Source organism: Lissotriton vulgaris, chromosome 1_1 (genome assembly GCF_964263255.1).
Source record: "Lissotriton vulgaris chromosome 1_1, aLisVul1.2, whole genome shotgun sequence".
Classification (NCBI taxonomy): Eukaryota; Metazoa; Chordata; class Amphibia; order Caudata; family Salamandridae; genus Lissotriton; species Lissotriton vulgaris.
In genome coordinates, this window is record NC_141685.1 from 669,936,234 (window position 1) to 669,954,227 (window position 17,994).

Genomic DNA, 17,994 nt, shown 5'->3' on the forward strand with positions numbered 1-17,994 from the left:
TTTTTCAATTAAATAGGTATCACATAGGGAAGTCCTATTGGCTTTGCCAATGCTTGTTCCATTGGTCCCTTCCCCCGAGAGCTGAAGCCATTCGATGCTGGTTTTCTAAACCCAGGGCTGCTCTTGGTGCCTGTCACTTTCCTCAGCTCCACAACTGCAGCAAGCACAGGGGGACTTTTAAAGAGAGAGAGGAGTAAGGTGGAGAGAAAGAGATGAGTGAGAGAATGGATGGAAAGAGTTAGGCAGAGAGGGGAGAGGAAGGTAGCGGTGCTGGTTTGAGCACTTGTGCCAGGGCTAGTTTTCACTCCCGAATGAGGCGCTTACTTCCGTATCATGAGGAATCTTCCCCAAACTCCTGGCTGATCAGGAGACGGGTTAAAGCTTTCCTTTCAAATCTACTGGGAGTGGTACATACTGAAACCATGTTACCAAAACACATTGTAACTAGTTCTACTCTTTAACCCGTCTTCAAAAAAATACTTTGTTGCCAGCTAAATCGGTTCACTGCTGTGCTCCTCCCTTACCAGTTTGCAGTTTAAATCACTGGGCTGGGGTTTTAGCAAAAGTAAATGTTGCAGGGAATATTGCGCGTGCGTGTTAGACTGCTACCTAAGAAACGCAGAAACATGGGCATCACAAAAATACGGCACGGCGCATGGCAGCGCAATGTCGCAAAATGCCGTAGTGCGAGTTCCAGCGCGACGGTGTGGAAGAGAGCCGGGCTGGAAGTGCGAACACTGACAGCTGTCAGTTTCATACTGGGTTCTGCCTCCAGGCGCCCATCCCGTACTATTTCAGATCCCGGGGTACTTTCCTCGCTGCGGAGCACACGCTGCTCACCGCTGCCCCCAATATGCTCTACTTGGTGGGCTTGGGTCTGGGCGACGCCACAGACATCACAGTGAAAGGGCTGGAGGTGATCAAGCAGTGCAGCCGGGTCTACCTGGAGTCCTACACATCCATCCTCACTGTGGGCAAGGAGGCTCTGGTAGGTCTGTGCACTGAAACATGAAATGGGGAGCAACGTATTTGCTAGTTTGCAGTTAGGTGCTACGTGTTCTACTGTCATGTGAAGCACGCATAGGCGCTTTGTACCACCGAGCGCGGAATACAAGTAAACAGTATATTATCCCCACAATATATAAACACAATCAAAAGTCCATTTCAATTCCAGATGTTTCCAAACATAAAACGTATACTCCCTTTAGGTTATGATTCTTTGTTTCTTACCACGTATGTGTTTTAAAAGTTAATGGAGCTCATTTTATTCTCGCCATACACCTCTCCATGTCCAGGTACATCACTGGCTTCCTTCACGGACCCGCACCTGCTGCATGCACTTCAACACAGAGCGCACCAGCTTCTAGGTCCAGGGTGTGCTAGTGTCCGACATTTATTTTTCCTTTCTCTTTGCCTCCTGGCACGTTTAATTGTTGGAGAGTAACAATGTCTTTTGCCACTTTGCCAAACAGTGCTATTTTTAACCCATTAGCAGTGAGATGCTCTGATTAGCATCTGAAAGGCTGTCTCTGCGCTCTCACCCACTGGACTGTTTAACCATTGTTTGTCTGGTGAAGAAAGGCAGAAAGCCAGGAACGAAATGTTATTTTCTATTTCACAACGCTGAGCTTTGCCACTCCAACATAGGGCTCATCTACCATTTTTTATTTTTTAGCCAACTGCATGTTGCATTGTGAGGCTTGTAGTTTTGCTTTTAACAGATTAATTATGGGTTCAAAATCCTAATATGCATTGTGTTGTTGACTAAATTGGCAGAACTGGCTTGAGATATTACATATGATATAGACCTAAGCTATGGTTTAAAAATTTTACAACTTTGCCTACTCCATTCCAAAATCCGCATGTTTCATGCCTAAAATACTAAGCGTAACAACACAATAAAGGTGCAACATGAACACCAGTGCAAGCTACCCTAACACAAAGAATACATAAAGGATGGGTGACAGATGCAGAAGAGCATAACACAATTCTCTCACACATGCAGGACAAACACAAACGAGTGGCCATTATTAGAATGAGTGAAGCACACCCTTCGGCTTTGACAGTTTTATTACTGACTGAAATTACTTGTCTTGTTTCTCCGATATAAGCCTTTTTAGGTCTCGCCTATGCAGCGCGAATGCGCTGCATGGGAGAGACCTAATGCCATCGGCACAGCTCTGGGGGAAAATGCACGCGTTGCATTGCTTGCAATGGCAACGCGTGCACGTCTGGCGATTTCCTTGCGGAAGTGCGCAGCGCCATATGGTGTCGCCATATGGTCGCACGCTCCAGCAAGGGAATCGCGCTGGCCCCCTCCCCCTGCTGCTGCGCGTTTGTTTTTCCTGATACAGACCTCCTCCTAGGGTGGTGGTGGTGGTGGTGGTGGGAGGCTGGAGGGTTTAACGCTGCTCTTGAAAAGGAAGAAGAAACTTGTGAGCAGCTAGGAGTCCTGCTGGAAATTGCACGGTAATTTTGAAATTGTGAGATTAATGGTTTAATTCCTCTGCTAAATTTGAAAAAGTGTCTGGAGATGTTGCCATTTTTTTCCAAACTACTCTCCCTCAATATCCGGTGGCCATCATATGTGAGCGTTGTATCTTAGGGCCGTAAAACCTGCAGACTGTGGCCAGATTCCGAGACTATTTTCTTTTCTTTAAGGTTGTCCCACAGATACTGTTGTATTGTGCTGATGGGTAATTCTGATTGGTTAATTGAGGCGGGCGCAGTAAACCTACTGTTGATGACGTCATGGCCCATATTGTGGAGCACGTGCTGACTAAGAGGCATCATGATGGTCATGGCTGCAGCCCGGCAGACGTTGCTATTGGACAGTGGCCAGACTGAAGAAACCTTATAAGTGCACAAACGTGAAAGCCCATTGTTTGGGGTTCACAAAGTGACCAGTTTGAGGCTCACAAAGTGACTAAAATTCTTCGGCCTTCGGTTAGGTTGGACTATGGAAAGGTGTGACGTTTGAAGAGAATGGCTGTAACCTCGAAGATACTTACAGATGAAAGTCATAATCTGATGATGTTTGCCGCTTTAACTGATGGTGAACATGATTGTGAAGTAAACGTGCAACCTCTTGCTGTGTCCGAGTGTGTACCGTGTGCTGACCAGGTGTCTTGGTGACGGTGTCCCTGTACCTGTCGATTGCAGTGGGTGTGTGTAGGGAGTCAGACGCTTCTGTGGAAGGTGGCACTGTGCAGGAAGCCCTCCTGGCTGCTGATTGGAGCCTGGAAGGCTGTGTCCGAGCACTGTTTGGATAGAAGAACGACAAGGCCTCTCAAGTGACTGAGTTATCTTATATGTGAACATGACAGGTTTGTTTTATCCAAGTGTAATTCTAGTGTTGAATTTTTAACGAACTTATTTTTTATTTTCTCTGTTTCCCATTTCTCGTGTGTTATTTTTCATCTACTGATTATAAAGCCATGCGTAGAGGTCGGTTTATCTATGTTTTTGTTTAAGAGGGGAGATGTTTTGTGCTGTGCTAATGTTATCAGTCTATGCAGCAGACTTCATCCTCCCGCGAGTCGGAATTTCGCAGGGGTCCGACCTCTAGGAGGGGACTGGTGCAAGCAGAGGAGCTGTTTTGGTGAAGGCTCGGGCCCTTCTGGAATAAATTATTTTAATCCAGGAATTTTTGGTGTCACATTAGTTTTACAACACTACAGGCTAAAGGTTCCCAATTTCCCTCTCACAGATTCACTCTCACACAGACACTCTCACACAGACACTCTCACACAGACACTCTCACACAGACACTCTCACACAGACACTCTCACACAGACACTCTCACACAGACACTCTCACACAGACTCTCTCACAAAGACTCTCTCACAAAGACTCTCTCACAAAGACTCTCACACAGACTCTCTCACACAGACACACTGTCACAGACTCTATCTCAGACTAACAGACACTCTCTGACAGACTCTCACAGACACTCTCTGATAGACTCTCACAGACACTCTCACAGACACGCTCTCACAGACTCTCACAGACACGCTCTCACAGACTCTCCCACTCTCTGACAGACTCTCCCACTCTCTGACAGACTCTCCCACTCTCTGACAGACTCTCCCACTCTCTGACACTCTCCCGCTCTCTGACAGACTCTCACACTCTCTGACAGACTCTCACAGAGACTCTCTGACAGACTCACAGAGACTCTCTGATAGACTCACAGAGACTCTCGTGACAGACTCACAGACACTCTCTCACTCTCAGAGACACTCTCTCAGACTCACAGACTCCCTCTCACAGACTCCCTCTCACAGACTCACTCTCTCTCACTGAGTGACTCACTCTCACTGACAGACTCACTCTCTCTCACTGACTGACTCTCTCACTGACTGACTCTCTCACTGACTGACTCTCTCACTGACTGACTCTCCCACTGACTGACTCTCTCTCACTGACTGACTCTCTCTCACTGACTGACTCTCTCTCACTGACTGACTCTCTCTCACTGACTGACTCTCTCTCACTGACTGACTCTCTCACTGACTGACTCTCTCTCTCACTGACTCTCTCTCTCACTGGCTCTCTCTCTCACTGACTCTCTCTCTCACTGACTCTCTCTCTCTCTCTCTCTGACTCTCTCTCCTCTCTCTGACTCTCTCTCTCTGACTCTCTCTCTCTCTCTGACTCTGTGGTTCCGTGGTTCCGAATTGGGTTCGAAAGTTCCGAAACGAGATTTATGAAGATCGTCGGAAATGGACGATTTTGGTCTGTAGAGACCGCAAATGGCGAGTGTAACGTGTCTGAGTGTTTTCGTATGAATCGATATAGGAGAACACTCTGCATTTTAGGATTTAGTCTGAACCTTCGGGTTCCATTTTGTATGTGGCAGCCATTTTGTGTGGATGCCCTAACATAGGCCCGATGACTGCGGCCGAGAAAGTCCTTGACACGTACGCCTTAGCTGACTTCTGGTTGACCTGGCCGAACTGACTCCTCGCCTGGGGCGAATCCCGCTGAGCCAGTTCCTTGTGCAGCAGCTGGCCTGATAAAGATCAAAGTGCAGGACGTGCCCGAGTTTGATACACCGTTCCCACCTCCTCTATCTCCTTTCCATCTGTTTCTGCCTTCCTTTACGACATGTTAATCGATCTGGGTTGAAGGGTTTATGATGGGTTTGTCCGGCCTGATCGAACAGGAAACCAAGCATGTGTGCGATCGTTTTGGTGGGCTGGACAACGGAAAAGGGAATTGTTTTTGCCTGTCGTCATTTGCTGCTTTTGAAATGCTACGTTGCTATTGGTCAGTTTGTATGCACCAAATGTAAATTGTAATGTTGCCAGAGGCGTAATTTTCGGCATAAAAGACCGTGTTCCGTTCATAGAAGTGTGCAGTCTCTGACGAACTACCCGTGTGTACTTCGTAGATCTCTGTCCCTGGTTGCAACCAATAAACTTTGGTCTTTGACGTCATCAAGAAGTATCCCGTGTCTCTGTTTGCCAAGACAGGGGAATCTGGGGTCTTTGGGTGTTGCCCTGACACCGCTGGGTTACCGGATTAGTACCGGTTCTGAAAAACCCAGTACCTCAATTGGCGCCCAACGTGGGGCGACTTCAGCGGTACCGGTCCAAGCCAGAGGTTCGTGAGAATCTTCGTGAGAAAATTCTGGAGGAAGGCCAGCCACTTCATCGACCCCTGTATGTCGTCGTGGTCCGAAAGTCTTTGCTGCGAGGTTTCCCGCTTTCCGACGGCTACGAAGGACTGCTGCCCTGACTGTCGCCCTGTTTTGGAGCCTTAGACGTTAGTAGAGCGAGACGATTGACAGGTCTTCTGGTGACGCCATCGACATTTCAGTTAAGTATGAACGGAGCGTCTCCTAGTCCTTAGTTTGGTTTGTATCCTTTAGTGGATAGCTTTGATTTGGTACCTGCAGGCCCCAAAGCCAAGGGATTCGTGTATTCACGAGATTATCGTTTTAGATTCCCCTTGTTGTTTGAAGCTAGACAAGTGAGCAAGATGCCTGGTTTTAGCAGTCTTAGAAATTTGTTCAGTTGTGGTACTTTGAGGGATTCCCGGTTAGAGGATTCGTGTCCGGTTCCTCCTATCGGAACTCCTACATATGAGTTGTATGTGAAGCATGGCGTAGGTCCTATTAGCTACAATGAGATTTGGGTAAAATACACGAAGAGTGACGGTGTCCTACAGTGGCCCCGTTACGGTAGTTTTGAGACAGAAGTCCTAGATAACCTCGAAGTGAAGTTGTTCAAGAAGAAAGCCCGGCCGGCGATGTTTGACTCTTTCCGCATATGGCACAAAGAAGCCAAACAGAAAGAAATTAAGTTAGCGAAGAAAAATAGAAAGGGTATGTCAATGGTGCAAGCTGCCGTTGCATACAGAGATAATGAAGAAGAGCAAGAAAGTGAGCAGATGCTTAGAGTGAAGAAGTTAGCGGTAGACCGATGCTACCCGGTATTGCCATCTAAAGAGCAGAAAGATGAAAAGGATCTTACAAAAGATCCTTTCATGTCGCATCTGTTAACTTCACAACCACTTATGTGCAGAATGCTACGGCACCACCGCCACCGGTTGTGGCTGTGCAAGTGCCTGTTGCTTTGCCTCCTGTTATTCCTCCACAGCCAGCTCCTTCGTTGGCTGTTGTTCCCTATGCGCAGCCTCCTCAGGGGTTGCCAACTTTGCCTTTTCCTGCTACTACTGTTTCTATGCCTGTTCCAACTATGGATTCTTCTACTACTGTTTCGTCTCCTCTTGTTCTTTCGACTACTCCTTCTCCTAGACAGCGGATGACTGCTGTCTTTTCTGGTCTTCTAACTCCTTTGTTGGGACAAATGGGTATGTCTCCTGCTAGTGAGCGTAGACAGTTGCGTAGTCAACTACCTGATACAGATGAGCGAGTGGTTTTGGATCATATGGCGCGAAGATGGGTGACGTATAAGTCCCAGTATGATCTCGAGGGTATCATGGATGTTTTCCGACAATGGGAAGCACCAAAGCAACGTTATGTTTTTGAGCTTATGTGTGCGTTCCTCCATGAACAATGGACGGACGAAGTGGGTAGAGTTCCTGCGGAACTGTTCCGATTGCGTTCCGAGTTTGCTAAAGGGACGATTGTGAGTTTACTCGACATCGAGAAAGCGGTGTCGACGTTATTGTCGCTTCGCAGTGATGTTCCTACTGAACGGCTGTTTGAGCCAGATTCGTCAGTTAGGAGACATGCGCGTCAGTATCCGATGCGAGAGGTTCCTCCGGTTTGGAAGCCTCAAGATGGAGCTGTTCAAGCGCACTTTCAGTGAGTGTGGGTCCATGTTCCCTGGAAACGTGCAGAAGTTTTAGCACTTAAACAGACTTTACCTGATCCGCGGAAGAATCCGGCAGGATATTATAAAGAACTTACGCAGACTGTGAGTTCGTGCATCATGAATTTGGCGGACATAGACATGTTGTTCGGGAATGTAGTTCCACAGCCCATCTGGAATGTCATTCGACATACGGATCATGATAATGAATTGGGTGATACGTGGGTGAATCTTGTTGCTGCAAATGATAGACAAGTTGGAGGTGCTAAGCCTGAAAATGTTATTGCTGAACTTCCTGGTAGAATTATCACTTTTATGAAGACCTTGATGCCCGAGGTCCGTGTTAATTGGGATAAGTTGTCTGCTTGTAAGCAGAAGAAAGATGAGACTGTGTCAGATTTTTTCTCGCGTTTCGAGGAAACGTTCGTCGACCATAGTGGTCAGGATATGGCTACTGAGGGTGGCCAGAGATTATTCGTTGTTAAATTTGTGCACAATCTTCTTCCTGAGTTGTGTACTAAGTTGAAGGATTCCGAGAGTGCTTGGCCTGTTTCTACATCGGCGCAGATTTTAGCGACGGCTCAGTAGTATGAGAATAGGCGTAAGGATGAGTTAGAGAAAGCGGATAAGAAGACTAAGGAATTGAAGACTAAAGTTCTTCTACAACAAGCTTATCCACCCCGTGTTAATAATCAGCGCGATTATCAGCAGCCTCAACAGTATTCGAGGAACTCGCAAAGAGACAAGATTCCTCAACAGTTTATTCAGTATGGGCCTAATCAGTGTGCGTATTGCAGAGAAGAGGGCCATTACAAGAATAGTAGTCCAGTTCTGTTGCAACGTGCAAATAATGCTCCTGGTGTGAGAGGTAGAGGTGCTCAACAAGCGCCTAGAGGTAGAGGTCGCGGACAGAACGCGCGCCCTTTGCCTCCACAGAATTCAATGAATAGCTTTGACCAACAGCAGAATTCGTCTGGTAAGACAGCACAGTACTACGTGGATGATTATTATGTTGAAGGTGATGAAACGCAAGGCAATGATTGCTAGGACAGCCATGGACAGAGAGAGGGAGTTGTTTCGATTCCAGTAGATCAGAGTGGACCCTACGTGGAAGTGATTGCATCAGGTGTGTCAGAGCCTTTTCTGCTAGACACTGGTGCTACGAAGAGTTCTATTATGCGTTCTAATCTCCCTGGTGCACCTTTGTCTGGCTTTAATAATGTTTCTATAGGTTTTTCTGGCGCCCCCATTACGAATCCGATTTCCGTTCCATTGCCTCTTTCTGTTGGTCCTCGTAGGTTTGACGCACCCCTTCTTTTGACTACAGGTTGTAATGAGAACTTGCTAGGTCTTGACTTGTTGAAGAGATTGTATGCAAATTTGTACTGTTCTCTGTTAGGAGTACATCTTACTCTGGGTGAGAATGTGATCTCTCCAATATATGTATCGAAGGATTGTCTCCCACCTGAACTGTCTTCGTTACCAGATTCATTGTGGGCTACGGGTCCGAATGATGTGGGCCTGTTAGATATTCCCCCATATGTTGTGACGTTGAAGTCGAATGCTAAGTTACCGCGCATTCCACAATATCGTATTTCAAGTGATGGTGAGCGTGCACTTTTGGCGATCATTTATGATCTGATTGACAAGGGTGTTGTTGAAGAGACTCGAGGTAATGTGTGTAATAGTCCGGTTTTGCCTGTCTTGAAAAGAACTGATTCTTCACATTCTCCTGTGTATAGGTTTGTTATCGACCTTCGTGAAGTGAACAAGATTGTTGTTCCACAATTTCCTGTTGTGCCTGACATTACTGCATTATTGACATTGATTCCTGCTTCTGCCACTTGGTTTTCGGTAATAGATTTAAAGAATGCTTTCTTCAGCATTCCGATTGCAATGGAGAGTAGAGATATTTTTGGATTCTCTTTAGGAGGACGAAGCTTCCGCTTTAAACGCGCTCCTCAAGGCTATTGCGAGAGTCCATCTATCTACAGTCAAGCTCTAAAGACTCAACTTGACTCGTTAGTTTTTCCTGACGGTGCAGCCCTTATCCAGTATGTTGACGATTTGTTGGTTGCTGCTGATACCGAAGACATCTGTAAGGATGCCACTGTGTCCTTGTTGTCTCATTTATCTGATTGCCATCATAAAGTTTCTCTCTCGAAATTACAATTCTGTCGCCAAGAAGTTACCTACCTAGGTCACCTCTTATCGAAGGAGGGAAGGAAACTGACCCCAGAAAGAATTCAGACTATTGCGAGAATGAGTGTCCCTACGACACAGAGAGAAATACGTGCGTTTTTGGGTATTACGTCGTACTGTAGACAGTGGATCCCTAATTTTTCTCTTCTGGCGAAGCCTTTGATAGCTCTTACAGTTAAGCATACTCCAAATCCTATTCCTTGGACTGACGAATGTCAAAAGAGTTTTTCTGAATTACGCAATGCGTTGTGTTCGGCTCCTGTGTTGGGTACACCCGACTACAGTAAGCCTTTCACATTGTATGTTCATGAGAGAGAGGGATGTGCATTATCGGTTTTGACTCAGCAGTTTGGCGGGAAGCAACGCCCATGTGCGTACTTTTCGTCGACCTTAGATCCTGTAGCCAGAGCGTTACCGAGTTGCTTGAGAGCCACAGCGCGCAGCGGCTGTTTCGATTCGACAATCTGCGGGTTTGGTTATGGATAATACGTTAGTGGTTATGGTTCCACATGCAGTGGATACCTTGCTGAATCGTACGAAGACACAGCACTTAACTAGTGCTCGGTTGTCAGGGTATAAGCTTACGTTGTTAGCAAGTCATGTGCACATCAAGAGGTGCAATACTCTAAATCCGGCTACATTGTTGCCGATTTCGCTTGAGACAGACGATGATAGCGAAGAGCAACACGATTGTTTCTTGAAAACCGAAGAAGAGACGAAAGGAAGAATAGATCTGAAGGATACTCCTCTTCCTGACTGTGATGATGCTTTGTGGGTTGACGGTTCGTGTTTTAAATTACCGAATGGTGATACAACTGCAGCATATGCTGTGACGACTTTGCATACAGTTGTCGAAGCTGCACGTATCCCACATAATTCCGCGCAAGCGGCTGAACTGATTGCACTTACGAGAGCATGTGTGTTGGCGAAAGGAAAACGAGTGAATGTGCATACAGATAGCCAGTATGCGTTTGGTGTGGCCCATAGTTTTTGACGATTGTGGCGTGAACGTGGATTTTTGACATCGCATGGGACGAAAATCCAGCATGGACAACTGGTGAATAAACTTCTTGAATCTCTTACGTTACCTTTGCAAGTAGCGATTGTGAAATGCAGTGCCCATAAAAAGGTTACGGATGACGTTGGTCGTGGTAATGCGTTTGCAGATGAAGTTGCGAAAGAAACTGCTAGAAATGTGATGAGTCGAATGTATGTTGCTGGTCCGGCGAGATGGGTTCCAGAGAAGAGTATTTGCGAAGACACCATTGAGAGTGTGAAGGTTATTCAGAGTGAGGCTACAGAGAAAGAGTTGGATGAATGAAGAGAAAGTAAGGGTAGGTTAGACTCGAATGGATGTTGGACTGATTTGTCTGAACATCAGAGATGGTTGTTGCCTAACGCGTATGTGCTTCCAGTTGTTACAATGGCACATGGAGTGGCACACATTAGTGTGAAAGGGATTTGTAAGTCGTTGGCTCCGGTTTGGCAGAATATAGGAATTCCCAGATGTGCGGAGAATTTAGTTAAGAACTGTATGGTGTGTTTGATGCATAATCCTGGTAAGGGAACCCCAACACCAGCTGGTCATTTTGCTCCTCCTATGTATCCGTTCGAGGCTTTGCAGCTAGATTTTATCCATATGGAGAGATGCAACAACTTGAAGTATGTGATAGTGGTTGTTTGCTCTTTTTCTAGATGGGTAGAAGCTTACCCCCTTAAGGACAATACTGCTTTGTCCACAGCAAAAGTTTTGATAAAATAATTTTTTCCGAGATTTGGAATGCCGAGAATTATTTGGAGTGATAACGGAAGTGAGTTTGTGGGTCAAGTTATGAAGAGAGTGTGTGATGGTCTCGGGATTAGGCAGAAATTCCACGCTGCAAATCATCCCCAATCAGCTGGTTTAGTCGAGTGCTACAATGGCACTCTTAAGCTGAAGTTAGCCAAGATTCAGGAAAGCACTGGTTTACAATGGCCAGGTGCTCTGCCATTAGCACTTTTGTCCACCCGAGTGACTGTGCATTCGAGAATGGGTTTGAGTCCATATGAAGTTGTGTTTGGTCGCCTGGCGAATGTTTGGGGCGTACCAAGACCGACGAGGTTTAGCGACCTCGAACACCCTGTTTTGCTTGACTATTTGCGTGAATTGACAACTAAAATTAGTGTTTTACGCCAACAGGTATACAACAGTCTTCCTCAAGCTACAGAGGATCCAGGCCACGCTATTGAGCCCGGCGCTTGGGTCTTCGTCAGAAACTTCCAGCGAACGAAGAACGAGCAGCCCGCTGGACTGGGCCATATCAGGTCTTATTGTCTACAAGATCTGCGGTGCGAGTGCGTGGAAAGCGCAACTGGATCCACGGCTCGCATACCAAAAAGGCACCTTTTCCTTTGCCCTATGACAAGTGGGTCCAAGAGGGTCTTGCAGACTCTGAGACCGAGACAATACCGAAGTTTGTGACGTTCAGTGATGCTCGTCTGATTGGAACTAGTTCAGAAAAGGAGAGTGATCGACTTTTGCAAGCATCAGTACCTCCTGCAGAGCGATTGGACACTACCGAGCCTCATCTTTTGTTTTCCGATCAAGAATTACCTAGAAGAAACCAATACAATTTGAGACCGAGAATTAAGGACAAATAAAGCATTAATAAAGTTGATTTTTAATGTTTGCAGGTTGACTCTCCGCCAAGGATGTACTCATTTTTGTTTTTCTTGAACTGCCATCCGGTTCTCGCTGCTAGGGTCGCGGTTGCTACCAGTCTTGGGAGTGTAAGCCTGAGACACTAGGTCGAGGGTTCTGTTGGCCCGAGGCAACCTTCCTTGGTGCAGCAGAGGCACTCTCAAGCAGAATCAACCAACCACCGCTGGCAGCACCTTTAGTTTAGGATGGATTTCTTTGAGCTGGAGAGACCTGTGTAGACATTGACTTGTAGAAAACGTATGTGCAAAATAATGTCGAAGAAATGCTTTTTGATACAATGTATATTTTTGCTATTAAGCATCATGATCTTTATAGCTGGTTATGTAGCATTTGTTTTTAAAATGACGTCTAATTCCACTGTGCAACCTACACCTTCACCTACTATTTCTTCTCATTCTTTCCATCCTTTGCCTGAACATGAAGTAGTCAGACGTTTGGAATTCTCTAATAATTCTTTCATTCAACTTTTGCACCAGCATCAGTTAGTGATCAATACAACGAACTGCTGGATTTGTGGTTTGATGCCCCATACAACCGATAAGGGTATTCCTTATCTGGTTTGGCCCTTCAGTTTAAATGGTTCGATTCGAGCTTACAGAACCATGTTTATCTATGCCCACAGCGTTCACCCCCTCCGTTCACCGAAAGATAATCCGAAGAATAGCCCCCTAGCTAGAGGCATAGTCGACATGATTAGAGGGACTAATGCAGTGGAGACTATTCCGAAAGATGAGAGGCAACCATATAGTGGTTGGAACGTAACTGAATATGGAGTGAGTCTGAGTATTAACCAGCGAGCGAAAAGTTCTCCACCGATCTGGATAGTGCCCCATAAGGGCTACTATTGTTTGCAGGGCAATGGTAAGAATCCGAAGGCTCAGTTAGGGAAGAGCGTTTGTGCTGAGACCTATGTGTTTCCATCTCAGTCTTCCCCAGCGTTCCTAGCTGCTAAGGGTACCTACTTTGTTTGCTACGACAAAGCCTATACATGGTTGCCCCCTGACTTTTCGGGCACATGTTTTGTTTCCTTTCTGTTACCCCCCACTTTTACAGCGGCGGCGGATTACCACAAGACGAGAGTTGCTAGAGGTGTCTTTAGCCAAGAAGACACTGCAGGTCAAGAATTGGGAGATTTTGTTAAGGGTTTTCTGCCGTTCTGGGGACCTATGGCTAACAGTAGGAATATTCGTCAGCTAACAAGAGTGGTCGAGTCCACCATAGTTGAAACTGCCAGTGCCCTTGGTAACTTGACTGCTGAGCTCCAGTCGGATAGACTTATGACACTTCAGAATAGAGTTGCCCTTGATGTTATCCTGGCAGATCGAGGTGGAGTTTGTAGATTGATTCAATCGAGCTGCTGTGTTTTTATTCCAGACAACGCTCCATCAGTCTTCCAGGCCATTTCCAAATTGCACAAAATCTCCGATTCTGTACATCTGGACAAAGGAGATTGGTCTTTGATGGGATGGTTATGGGGATTGATATCCACTTGGGGTTTGAAGATTCTGATGGTTATTGGGATGGTCTTAGCAATCCTGTTCATGTTCTGTCTCTGTGTACAGTGTGCTCCTGCTATTTGTGGCCTTTGTGCTACTTTGTGCGTACGGAAACCTGTCCAGAGAAAGATGCTTAGTAATAGGATGATGCTACAACAGCATATCGATGATCTGATGAATATAGATCCGGATTCAGATTAAAATGGGTCTGGGTTTATTGCCTATGAAAGGGCAAAAGGAGGGTCTGTGGTTCCGTGGTTCCGAATTGGGTTCGAAAGTTCCGAAACACGATTTATGAAGATCGTCGGAAATGGACGATTTTGGTCTGTAGAGACCGCAAATGGCGAGTGTAATGTGTCTGAGTGTTTTCGTATGAATCGATATAGGAGAACACTCGGCATTTGAGGATTTAGTCTGAACCTTCGGGTTCCATTTTGTATGTGGCAGCCATTTTGTGTGGTTGCCCTAACATAGGCCCGATGACTGCGGCCGAGAAAGTCCTTGAAACGTACGCCTTAGCTGACTTCTGGTTGACCTGGCCGAACTGACTCCTCACCTGGGGCGAATCCCGCTGAGCCAGTTCCTTGTGCAGCAGCTGGCCTGATAAAGATCAAAGGGCAGGACGTGCCCGAGTTTATGATACACCGTTCCCACCTCCTCTATCTCCTTTCCATCTGTTTCTGCCTTCCTTTACGACATGTTCATCGATGTGGGTTGAAGGGTTTATGATGGGTTTGTCCGGCCTGATCGAACAGGAAACCAAGCATGTGTGCGATCGTTTTGGTGGGCTGGACAACGGAAAAGGGGATTGTTTTTGCCTGTCGTCATTTGCTGCTTTTGAAATGCTACGTTGCTATTGGTCAGTTTGTATGCACCAAATGTAAATTGTAATGTTGCCAGAGGTGTAATTTTCGGCATAAAAGACCGTGTTCCGTTCATAGAAGTGTGCTGTCTCTGACGAACTACCCGTGTGCACTTCGTAGATCTCTGTCCCTGGTTGCAACCAATAAACTTTGGTCTTTGACGTCATCAAGAAGTATCCTGTGTCTCCGTTTGCCAAGACAGGGGAATCCGGGGTCTTTGGGTGTTGCCCTGACACCGCTGGGTTACCGGATTAGTACCGGTTCTGAAAAACCAGTACCTCAACTCTCTCTCACTGACTGACTCAGTCTCTCACTGACTGACTCTCTCTTACTGACCGACTCTCTCTCGCTGACTGCCTCTCTTGCTGCTTACCTCTCTCGCTGACTGCCTCTCTCGCTGACTGCCTCTCTCTCTGACTGCCTCTCTCGCTGACTGCCTCTCTCACTGACTGCCTCTCTCACTGACTGCCTCTCTCACTGACTGCCTCTCTCACTGACTGCCTCTCTCACTGACTGCCTCTCTCACTGACTGCCTCTCTCACTGACGTGTCTCTCTCACTGACGTGTCTCTCTCACTGACGTGTCTCTCTCACTGACGTGTCTCTCTCACTGACTGTCTCTCTCACTGACTGTCTCTCTCACTGACTGTCTCTCTCACTGACTGTCTCTCTCACTGACTGACTGACTCACTCACTGACTCTCACTGACTGACTAACTCTCTCACTCTCACTGACTGACTGACCGACCTTCACCTGCTGTTATTTATGCCTCCCATAACAAAATAAAACACAACAAGCAACCATTGGGACAGGCAGATACAAGTTGCCAGCATTGAAAGGACAAAAAAAACCTCAAGACATTATTTTTAATACTTTTTTAATATGGTAGTTTAGTTGTACATAATGCTTATTTGGTCATATCTAAGGTAACAAAAATGCTTCTGACACTTCTTTATTATAACTTTTCAGCATGCTGCAAACTTCAGTACAGCACAGCTTAAAGACATAGGTAAAGTCAATATCTCTGGCTAATACTAATAAGTTCCCAAATGGCGAGACCTATTGGCTATGTCAATGCTTGTTATTTTTAGAGCTGGATCAACATTTTTGCTGATAAAACGGCATACAAAAGAGATTATAGTGCATCCTGAACTGAATTATTTCAAGGTGCTCACAAATATGAAGATCAAGGAAAAGGAGGCAGAAGGAAGAAAAGTAACTGTCCAGGGTCACACAGTATAGTAGAGCAGGGATGCTGTGACTGAAACTAGAGTTTCTTTGTCTGGGCCCTCCAACTAGTTTTTGCCCCGAGTCCAACAGATGCTTCTGACTGGGCCAAGCATATTATGCAAGTCCTTTGTTTTTTCATATGATTGGGCAACAGCAGTAGAAACACCCTTCTTCAAAGAACAGCTACACCTTGAGTAAAAACATCCCTTCTTCAGAGGACAGGTATAGCTAGGATAATATCAGCACAAACTTTTCCCATCGCAGGAGGGGTACAAATTGGGTAGAAACAGTGCAAGCGTCCCTCCTTCAGAGGATGGGTATAGCTCGGGTACCATCATCTTAAGTTTTTCCCACCACAGAACTTGTACAAATTGGGCAACACCCGTGCAAGCTTTACTTTCTCAAAGAACAGAAACTGCACAGCTGGAGGAAAACAAGCTTTGCTGTCTCACAGAAGTCAACAAGTTCAATGTTCAATTTTCCGAAGAAGAAATCCAACAGGACCCACTGGTAGGAGATTTTATCACTCACAGAACATACACAGTTGAGGCATGAGTGACATGTAGTTTACAGACAGAGTGCTGGAGCTCGTGGTTTACTCAATGAGCGGAATACATTGGTAGATGAATAAGCAAATGTACGAGTTCTGACACCATTCCGTCTTAGGTAATATTCCAAGGGAGCCTTGTGAAAGTCCTGCTGTTGTCTCTTGGAGACCTGCTGTTAGTGTTGCTTCTTTCTTGTTCCATGTATACTAAGTGGTAAGGCAAACCGTGAGGGTAGCTGTGTGGCTCTTGGGAACTGTCAGGTGGACCATTTGTTGTCTGAATCATCAGCTGCAAACAATGCCCTATGTTTGTGGTAATTGGTCTGGCTACTCAAAATAATTCCTTGGCTTTGATGTAGTAATTTATACTACCATCATGTAATTTCTGGGCACCGTAAATGAGGGGTACTATAACTAATTTAATGGCACAGTGTTTTGCTTCCAGAAGGCTGAATTACTGGAGTCCACACTTGTGAGCTGTAGGCCACATATAGATTTCACTAGCAGTGGTTAGATCGGTGAAACCTCTGAAGGGAGTTTTTTAATATCCTCATAAATGTATTTGATATGTAAAGTGAGATTAGAAGGCAGAACCAGTAGACAATCAGACTGGAGATGGAGAAGTTAGAAAAAGAAAAGAACAATGGGCCTCCATTTGCATCTAGGTTCAGGAACAATATCTCCATATCCATGACCGCTGCCTCAACCCTGGTTCGTTTTAGGAAAGAGTGAATATAAACCGCTTTAATTTACACTACATAACATCACAGTAACACTGCACTACCATTCTCTGAACCTAGCTACCTCTTCAATAACTCTTTGACTGCATCTTTGCCTTTGACCCGCCACTGCACTGCTGCCTTTTGCCAAAGTACATACAATCCAACAACCAACTACATACCCCAGAGGCTGTTCAATTTACACCACTACTGAAAAGGGCCACAACATGTTCCTGTGACCCAGGCGAAAAGGTCAATGGGAATGTTCTTGGTGTGATAGAAGTAAGCACATGGGCACATACTGATTTCTACTTTTGTACTTTATTTGCAAATTGTTAAAAGGGTTATGTTAATCTATGTTTTTAAGTGTGATGGAGAGCACACTGCCTCTTTTGTCCAGTACTGTATGCATGCATATGTTACTAATTAGTGGTGGCCTTTACAGCATGATGGGCAGCCTGTAATGGAGTGTAGGGCTACTTTGTTATAACACTGGGTGTGTAGAAGTGGAGGAATGTGAGACAATCCAGTCAGGAACTGTGGCTTGAACATGGCAGTGGATGCACAGTGTTTTGAATGAAAAACCTACAATTTGGGAAAAACTGACCATTGATCATAGAATTATGGTGTGACTTGCAGAGACAAAATGTCAGTGCTATATCAAATGGTGGAAGACGGGGATGAGTCAGACAGAAGTTTGGCGCCACGGTCTTGTCAGAATGTATTTCAGGTACAATATTTTTGCATTGTTGTGAAGGTCTTTGCTGGTTACTTTTATTGGAGCCTTTGTGTACAATATAGAGTCCGTGGAAGGTGTGTATAATTGGGTTTAGGGTGCGGGACTCTTTGTATCTATTATCCTAACCAATTCCTGATCATTGTTCATTTTGTAACTTTTGATTTGTGTGTTATTTTGGAAGGTGTACACACTGAAGTTGAGGGGAAGTGTAGTTT

The 17,994-nt window shown here is 45.7% G+C and overlaps 1 protein-coding gene across 1 annotated transcript in view; it reads left to right on the forward strand.

Annotated features, from left to right (window-relative positions):
- Positions 1-668: 668 nt before the first annotated feature.
- The window catches only part of DPH5 (diphthamide biosynthesis 5), a 428,050-nt gene continuing 410,724 nt past the window's right edge, over positions 669-17,994 (forward strand). Inside the window, exon 1 of the mRNA XM_086936341.1 lies at positions 669-988. Coding sequence (XP_086792467.1) covers positions 854-988 — 135 coding nt within the window. The 5' untranslated portion in view covers positions 669-853. The remainder of the gene's footprint in view (positions 989-17,994) is intronic.